The sequence below is a fragment of the Leptonychotes weddellii genome, chromosome 11 (assembly GCF_054177405.1).
Source record: "Leptonychotes weddellii isolate Sample4059 chromosome 11, ASM5417740v2, whole genome shotgun sequence".
Lineage (NCBI taxonomy): Eukaryota > Metazoa > Chordata > Mammalia > Carnivora > Phocidae > Leptonychotes > Leptonychotes weddellii.
Window position 1 is genome coordinate 15,772,329 of NC_138379.1, and position 9,403 is coordinate 15,781,731.

Consider the following 9,403-nt stretch of genomic DNA (forward strand, 5'->3'; position numbering starts at 1 on the left):
TTCCAAACAGTGCCTGGCACGTAATGTTTTTCCCCTCAGTAAATGTTTGTTGACTGTTAGTAACTGTTCATAGTTTTAAAATTAAATTTTAAAAAAGGTTGTTGTGATGGTCTGTTTTCTCTGCAAAAAAGTAATTTTTTCATTTGTATCTGTGGAATGGTATCTAATGTAGAACAGTATGTAATATAGAATGTAGATACCATTCTAATGGAATCTAATGTAGAACTAAATTTCTAGTCAGTAATAAAACATTCCTAGTTATACATAACTAGTAGGAATTAAAGAACAAAGCATAACAGAACTTATCTATATTATCTGTAAAGTAGTTATCAAATTCATACAAACTTCCAAGGACCTTATATATAAGGCCAAAGCAGGGTTGATAAGGCCAGGAAGAGAATCTTCAAGCTTTCAATTTATACAAACTCCTGGAGGCCTGGAGGATGCAAAGCTAAACTGAAGTGGTTAGAATGGCCTCCATTAGATGAACTCTGCAAGTAAACAGAGTTCTGTGTTGCTCCTCCCTGGGGCACTCTTATTAGAGAGAGTGCTTATGTGGTCTGTGTGAACAGCACACTTTTCTGGCAATCCTTCAATAGCATGAGTGTCTTCTTAATGATTCCACCAATTCTTGACCTCTATTCTCAGTTTTAAAAACTTTAAGTTCAATAACTGCCTTCTATCAAATTTTTGTTCCACCTAAGAGGCTTGTGAAGTCACCCAGAATGGACGGCAATAAACACCAGCCTAAGTGAGCCTTACTTTTCGTGCATGGTCATCTGGCATTTTGGCTTTCAGATCCATGCGGACCTCTAATTCTTTGACTAAGTAGGACAGAGTCTGGCTTTTTCTGAAGTCAGTTATGGAACAGTCAGGGGTTTGGGCCTCTTCTTCTGAAGAATAATCATCACTGTTGAGTTCGTGGATCCTGGCACAAGAAAAAGGAACAAGATTCATATTTTCAAAGTTTGGGTGATTTCAAGATAAAGACTTAACCTTTCAAGTCCAAGGCTGGTGCTCTCAAAGAACTGCCAGATGACAATCATGCAGAATCAAGTGCTTTGCCAAATCCATCAGCACTTGCCTGAGTCCTTTGTTTTCCGGAGGCAGAAAATACGTTGGCAATTCCCCGCCAAGAGGGACTCTAGGATAGCTTTCTGCACAATTTGCTCTTTTAGGCCAAAGAATATGCTGTTTGTCCTAATAAAGAGAAAAAGTTCTCATAAATTTTCTTGGATTCAATATTTCAACATGTTAAATAAACTTTTAAAAGAACATAAATATACTAGGATAACTGAACAATTTAGTATTTTAAAATAATTGTAGATACTGTGGTAGACTCTATAATATTCCTTCTACTGAAGACTATTAGTGTAAGTCAGTAATTGTACCTGCTTTACCATAGACTCGTTCAGGGCTGGGCAGGCCTAAGTCAGCTGAGCCTAATGAGATACAAGGAGAGGCTTGCTTGGGGATTCTGGGAAAGAAAAGCCAGTCTTAGTCTCTTATGCCACACAGGAACAAAGAACATGTTGCTCCAAGTTGCTGCTCCTGGCTGTCACCTCATGACCATGAGGAAGACAAGCTTTAGGATGAAACCAATACCGTGGATGGCAAATTGAAGAAAAGGAAAGAAATGGGTCACTGATGATATCACTGGCCCATTGAATCAACCAAACCCAAAGCTTGCTCTGATCTCTGGACTTTGTGTAATATGAAGCATATTTTCTTTTAAGCCAATCTGAAGTAAAGTTTACGATTTGTCCTGAAAGCATATATAAGTTTATAAAACTGGCACAGAAAACTACTTTTCCCTGAACTAAGACCTTTTCTTTGCCAATGCCAAAGTTTAACAATTGTTTTGATTTGTAAAATGTTCATTTTCCTAAATATAAATAACACACATCAGAGGCTTACTGAACTTAAATCGTGAAGCTATCAAACTTTGGGGAATTTATTTTACATAGAATTAAATCTAAGTGGCTATATTAATTCTGATTGAACAAAAACTCAATTAAATTCTAAAAATTTAATATTGAATAAAAAACACACGGTATCTGTCCTCATACCTTGGTATCCCCATGGGCTAACATACAATTATTTCTTAGCTAGCTCAGAAGTACATATTTATTGGGGCGCCTGGGTGGTTCAGTGGGTTGAACATCTGCCTTCAGCTCAGGTCATGGTCCCAGGGTCCTGGGATCAAGCCCCGCATCGGGCTCCCTGCTCAGCAGGGAGCCTGCTTCTTCTCCCTCTCCCTCTGCCGCTCCCCTTGCTTGAGCTCGCTCTCTCTCTCTCAAATAAATAAAATCTTCAAAAAAAGAAATACATATTTATTAACTTATTATCTGTATCATCTGACAGAATGTAAGCTCCAGCAAAGAGCTTGCGTACTATATTCATAGTACCAGCCTGATGCACAGATGGGAGCTCAATAAAAGAAAGCTGATTAAAAAGTGGAATATAGCTGGCTCTTGAAGAGCACAGCTTTGAACTATGCAGGTCCACTTACATGTGGATTTTTTTAATAAATACAGTGCAGTACTATAAATGTATTTTTTCTTCCTCATGACTTTCTTAACATTTTCTTTTCTCTGGCTTACTTTATTGTAAGAATACAGTACATAATACCTACAACATAAAAAATACGTGTTAATATACGGTTTATGTTCTCAGTAAGGCTTCGGTCAATAGTAGGCTATTAGTAGTTAAGTTTTGGGGGAATCAAAAGTTATATGCAGATTTCTGACTGCATGGGGGCTAGCCCCCATGTTGTTCAAAGGTCAACTGTATATACAAGCATATACTTAGGTCAAGTTTAGAAACTTTCTAGGGTTGGCAATTATACTCAGAGCTCAAAGTTTTAAACTAAAATCAGAGTGTCTATATGCCCCACTTGATTGGGCAGAAGACCTCAAGGCAGACCCTGTGTCTTGCTAATCTATGACCTAGCAGAATGCCTTCTGTTTAATATAAGTTGACTAAGTGTTTGCTGAACTAAGCTGAACAGTCACAGGGACCATAGTATTCAATGAACATGAGGGCCAATGCTTTCAGAAATCTTGTCTGAAAAAACTGCATCATCCTCTATTAACTTACCCTATATGCATCAGAATCCCTGCCCCAGATCCAGAGAATGGAATGGGCTACGGGAGAAGACTTGACCAAATCACTGATATCACTCTGATTTGCCTGAACATCAAAATTCACAGACATCATACTGGAGGTTGATGAATCCTCACCAAACTAGAAAATGAAAAGAAAAGTTGAATCAAATGGGAAGCAGAAAAGAAGCTGTGACTAAGATTTAATCTAACCCAAAACATCAGTGAATACTGAAACCCAGTAGGAAATCTGAAAGTAGGTCAGTAATAAAGCGATCAGATCTTTACATTTTCAGAACTAGGCCCCAACACTATTCTCTCAGAAAATGCATAGTTAGCAACTTTCAATCAACTATGCCATTGGAGTACAAGAAAAATGGCATGGATTCTTCCTTTCTTTACTGTCCCTCTACTTCCTTTCTGTGATTTAGTCTCTTTTAGGTATAAAGGTGAGCTGATTCTCTAAGAGGTTTGGCTCATTATTGCCCTCCCCTATCTAGACTAAAATGATTGCTACTCTATAGAATTAGTGTGCTGTGGTAGAAGCAAGGGAACTTGAAAAAGGGCTCTCAGGAGTTTAATATAGCTATGACTTAGGCATCATAACTATTATACAATCAACTCCAAATATAAATACAGCCTTCCTCCAAACCAAGGTAAATCAATGTTTGATATTCTTAGGGGATACCCCAATTCCTGTGTATTTCTAAAACCTTGTTGGATAAGAGAATGGGACCAGGTTGGGAGGGAGTATAAAAGAATGGATTCTTTCACTATGTAACAGAGAGGCAACTTATGGATATTCAACACTGAAGCTACACTTTTACAGGGGAGTCTTCCAAATGGTCTTGAGACCATCATGATATCCAAGTTACCTTGGTTTCCATCTCTAACATTTGTAAATATTACTCCCTTTTTTCCCCCTTAAACTAATGCTTGGATTTAAGACAGGGAGCTATAGGGGCAACTGGGTGGCTCAGTCGGTTAAACATCTGCCTTTGGCTCAGGTCATGATCCCAGGGTCCTGGGATTGAGCCCCACATCAGTCTCCCTGCTCAGCCTGCTTCTCCCTCTCCCTCTGCTGCTCCCCCTGCTCGTGCTCTCTTTCTCAAATAAATAAATAAAATCTTAAAAAAAAAAAGGGAGCTATAATCTCAGATGTTAAATCTGATCTCCCTTGACTGTGTTCGATAACTAAACATGGGATATTGCTAGAAACTAGTTGACAAAAATCGTGGGAAGCTTTTGGTCCCTATTACTACTTCTTCCCTAAACGGCCTCTTAATTTTTGCTTCTTTTTCTCAATGAGGTCTGGGTTTTTTCGGATTAAAGAGTACTAATTTTTCATGGTTTGTCCTCCTATAGAAGCTGTTCTGATCTATTAATTATCTTAACTGCTTATCTCTGGAAATTCCTGTATCTATAATTAAAGACATGATAGGTTTCAATAGGATATGATAAATTTTACTTTACTTTCAACATCCTTTTGCATGATACTTGGAACTCTGGTTGTGCTTACTATCTGTATCAGCCCAATTAGATGCTCTCTGGTATCATTATAAATATGTATTATTTCTTCCCAACTAGTTAGCCTAGGATTGTATGCGTGTGTATGACTGCATGTATATGTATAGATATACACAGAGACAGAAAGAGAGAGAAAACATCCATGCATGTAGCAATAGTGCTTAAAAAAAATTTTCTGTTGACAGGGCGCCTGGGTGGCTCAGTCGTTAAGCGTCTGCCTTCGGCTCAGGTCATGATCCGAGGGTCCTGGGATCGAGTCTCGCGTCAGCCTCCCTGCTCTGCGGGAAGCCTGCTTCTCCCTCTCCCACTCCCCCTGCTTGTGTTCCTGTTCTCGCTGTCTCTCTCTGTCATATAAATAAATAAAAGCTTTAAAAAAAAAAAATTTCTGTTGATAATGATCATTTTGTTAATGTTTTTAGTTGAAGCAACATAACTGAACTGATGACTTCAGGAAAAAGCATGGCTACTCTTTCCCAAATTTTAAATTACTGCTCTTACTCTAATAAGTTAAAAAGGAGATGAAGGCTTTGAGTTAAATACTAGTAACAGCCCAATATAGCTCTCATGGTAAAGGAGAAAAGAAAAAGACATATACAGCTAGTACCTGGGGGAACTGGAAATATCATGCATGAAGTAACTGAGAAATCTGACTCTCTACGAAATATTTACATAGATAGTCTATGAAATCTGACTTCATAAACATACTCAAAACCTTAAATTAGTCACGAATTTGGGGATCAAATATACAAGGAATCGAGGGGGGGGAAACAATTTTACTCTTAGATATGCAAAGTTATAAAAACTAGAAGAGACCAAGAAAAAGACCTGAACATAGTCCACATTTTCAAAAATATCTCCACGATGGTAGCGCACAGGTTGGTCCCACTGGCAATGTAAACTATGCTGCTGGTTGACTAGACGGCATATCTGATGATTTCCTGGAATAAGAAAGGAAATTGCAATTGTTGAGAAAGATCAGCATTGCCAATATGATTTCATTTAGTTTCAGAGCCTGGCAGAGTACTACACAGGGGGTACTATAAAGGGAAACACTCATTAATGGTTAGCTAAATTAAATCATTCTAAAGAAGCCTCAGTTTCTCCACCTATAAAAAACAAAGGGGCTCCACTAAATCACCAAAATATCTTCTGGTAATTACATTCTATGACAGTAAAATCTACTGATTACATTGTTTTTAGAGACTTCTGCCATTTCTCTGGAGACAATCTGTTTTATATACTTCATAATTCTGTTTCAAAATTATATATAAGAGCCCTGGTTGTACTATAGTTGCTCTAACTGTAGAGTAAGCAGTAAATAACCCCAAGAACTGAACATACTCTTTATATTCAAAATAGCAAAGAAAACGTATTAGGTGGATTGTAAAATGGACTTTAAATGGTCACAGCTAAGGTTCAAAGACTTAAGAGGGCTTCCAGATCAATATATTTATCAAAGGAGAAGTATATAATATAAGGGATTCTATTAATTTATTCTTTGGTGTCAGCTGTTAGATCTACTCCCTTAGGGTTTTATCAGAAATGAAACATTCTGGATATAACCAAGTCACTGATATCCTGTCAACCCAAGTGCCCTTAGACAGTGGTTCTATTTCTGGGTCATGGACTCTAAGAGATTTTAATAAAACTATATGCCTTCTTCCCAGAAAAAAAATTGTGCACATACATATTACTGCATGTAATTTTGGGGAGGATTTCAGAACCACCTGACACTAATCCATTGACCCAGGTTAAGAATTCTTGCTTGAGAAAAATTCTAGCCTAAAATCTTACTTCTAAAATAAAGTATTTGTTTTTAAGGGAGGAAGAAAAGTAAGACAGCCTTATTGCCAATGTTGGCTTGACAGTGTGGATGCTTTGTTTCAAGGGTGTGTCTGGCCTGTGTTTACTTGGTATGAGGCCATGTTACTCACATTGTGTTTTCAGACCAGCAGCAACAGACATTAAATAGGAACGTGTTGGAAATACAGAATCTCAGGTTCTACCTCAGACCTACTGATCACAATCTGCATTTTAACAAGGTCTCCAAGAGACTGTCATGCATACTAAATCAAAGTGGGCCGAACAACTGTTGTTAAGACTTCTAGGATCTAGGGCGCCTGGGTGGCTCAGTTGGTTAAGCGATTGCCTTTGGCTCAGGGCATGATCCCAGGGTCCTGGGATCGAGCCCTGCATCGGGTTCCCTGCTCGGCAGGAAGCCTGCTTCTCCCTCTCCCACTTCCCCTGCTTGTGTTCCATCTCTCGCTGTCAATTAAATAAATAAATAAAATCTTTAAAAAAAAAAAAAAAAGACTTCTAGGATCAAAAGATTTAATTTTTACTTTAAAATGTGAATTTAAAGAAACCCAGAGAGACCAAACCAGCTCCCCAGGCCTGCTGGTATACCCGCTATGATGACTTGATTTTAAGACTGAGGGAAGTCATAAGCACAACTTTATACTGCTTTAGGGCTACACAAAAGTTATGAAAGTAGAACATGCTAGAAATGAACTTCCTAACCTGTCTTTAATTATTTGGAATCAATACTCACCTAACTGTGCCTCTTTTGCCATCTGTGTCTCATGGATGATATTTCTTAAGATTTGCTCCTCCTGAATCAGCTTATGTTTTTCTAGGATCTCCTGCTGTCTCAGGTAGTGGTCATGCTGTTTTTGATATTCTTTCAACTCATTCAGTGTTCGCTGGAGGGATCTTAACATTTTTTAACACCAGGAAAAAGTTACAGAGCTTTAAAACTGAATTTTTAAACCCACTTACTGCATAGATTTTTCTGGTCCTCAGCAATAATTGCTAGTTTTTTTTCTTTTAACATACAACCACTGTACCACAAGTTTAGAAATAATGGGGCAAAATAAATCTACTGTTCTATTAAAACTTAGAGGCAAAAAGAGGACCCAAAATTCTTCCCTTACATATGACTATCTTGACAGTAAATGGTGTGTTGGACTGTTCAGGTACCTAAAAGATACATAGCAACATAGTATAAATCTTGACATATTCAACAACTATTTCCCTCCATAAAGTCTGTGTTAGTTCCACAGACATTCAAAGCCACCTTCTCATCTTCTTTTGATTCTACGTAAAGACAAGGTTAAGAGAAAGGGCCAACAGTACCTTGCTCTTGAACTCTAGCTCCTTGGGTTTGTGGATTTTGGAAAAAATCACAGAAACCTGGCTTAGAAAGAAATATTCTCTACTACCTGGTATCAATAAATCAGCTGCCTGATTATATTTAATCACAAAATCCTTTCTACCTATTACATTGTAACACATGGAGATTTAAGAGCTGTACAGATTGTGTATGAGAGAACCAATTTGCTCAGCCAGGACAAGTTCTGCAGAAGCCAGGTATAAACAAGTAAGTGGTCATTCCTCCCTTTTCACCACATTATGCTTTAAATTGATTGGAAAATAAGGAAATGCAATAGTTTAATGAGTTCCAAATCTCCATTTAATTCTCTAATAATCAAAGTTGCCTCAAAACATTGAGGCTAATTCCTAAGAAGAAGAATTCACTTTGAGTTATGTTTCCTAACAGGCCCTGCTACTTATGGAATCAAATACATTTTTATTAAGTACATTGCAAGGACCAAGTACAACAGAACTTCATCACTGTAAATTTACAGAAATCTGATTAAAATATGGGCCAAATAATGTTTCTCAATGTCACTTAACTAACGTAACATTAGCCCAACCCTAGCAGCTAAAGGGGAGAAAGATCAAATACAGCACATGCAAGTGATTTTACTGACAATGTATTCTGTGGAAATTAAAACGTAACCGAATTACTAATTATCTGACAGCACCCCCACTCCATCTGACTTCATAAAAGTAATCGATGGTCAAAAGTATAAAGACCTAAATGACAGAATTTACTGCAAACATTCTCTAGTTCCTGGAATTCATACTGTTAAAGATTCCTCTACACAACCCGAGTTGTGCTAACCCCCCTGGATCTGGAGAAAAGGGATAGGACTAGCAGTTGTGAAGAGGTGTTTTTAATTCTAAAGAACAAATGAACACTGGCATCACCCTACACAGGTCTAACCTAAGGTTCTACAGTGCTAGGGCTTCAGTGAAATTTTCTCACCCAATTACCTATGTTGGGCTTCCAATTTCTGCTCGAGTTTTTGCTGACAAAGGACAGCATGCTTCCTCTTTATAGCTTGCTCAAACCCAGGTTTGGCCTGCAAAGCATGGTCATAACAGAGCACTGAGTGGTTATACTCCCCCAGCATCTGAAGAGACAAAAACAAACACACACATATACACACACAGAGGAGGAAAAACGTTAGCCACAGTGTGGGTGGATCTGTCCAAACCCCCTAATGACTTATGAGATCACACTTATATCTCACTCTATAGTGAACATTATTTTTGATCAGTGACCAAATCCATAACATAAGATATGCTGTAAGACCTCTTAACTAGAAAGTGTTGCTATCTCCAGAGGCATACTCTGCAGGAATTTATGATTCCTATTAATTTTTCTTTTTTGTCGAGAGGCTAGGACTATTAGGATACATTATTGTGTTGACTTATTTTCCCCCAACTTTTTTTTTTTTTTTAAAGATTTTATTTATTTATTTGACAGAGAGAGACACAGCGAGAGAGGGAACACAAGCAGGGGGAGTGGGAGAGGGAGAAGCAGGCTCCCCGCAGAGCAGGGAGCCCGATGCGGGACTCGATCCCAGGACCCTGGGATCATGACCTGAGCTGAAGGCAGTCGCTTAACCAACTGAGCCACCCAG

At 38.2% G+C, this 9,403-nt stretch overlaps 1 protein-coding gene across 5 annotated transcripts in view; it reads right to left on the reverse strand.

The window, feature by feature from the left end:
• TTC17 (tetratricopeptide repeat domain 17) overlaps positions 1-9,403 on the reverse strand; it is a 118,324-nt gene that overhangs the window by 73,778 nt on the left and 35,143 nt on the right. For all 5 annotated transcript variants that reach the window (XM_006728795.3, XM_006728794.3, XM_031020524.2 and 2 more), the window contains exons 8-13: positions 8,751-8,890; positions 7,183-7,343; positions 5,457-5,569; positions 3,100-3,246; positions 1,085-1,200; positions 763-928 (exon numbers count right to left, since the gene is read on the reverse strand). In XM_006728795.3, the coding sequence (XP_006728858.1) occupies positions 763-928; positions 1,085-1,200; positions 3,100-3,246; positions 5,457-5,569; positions 7,183-7,343; positions 8,751-8,890 (843 nt within the window). The remainder of the gene's footprint in view (positions 1-762; positions 929-1,084; positions 1,201-3,099; positions 3,247-5,456; positions 5,570-7,182; positions 7,344-8,750; positions 8,891-9,403) is intronic.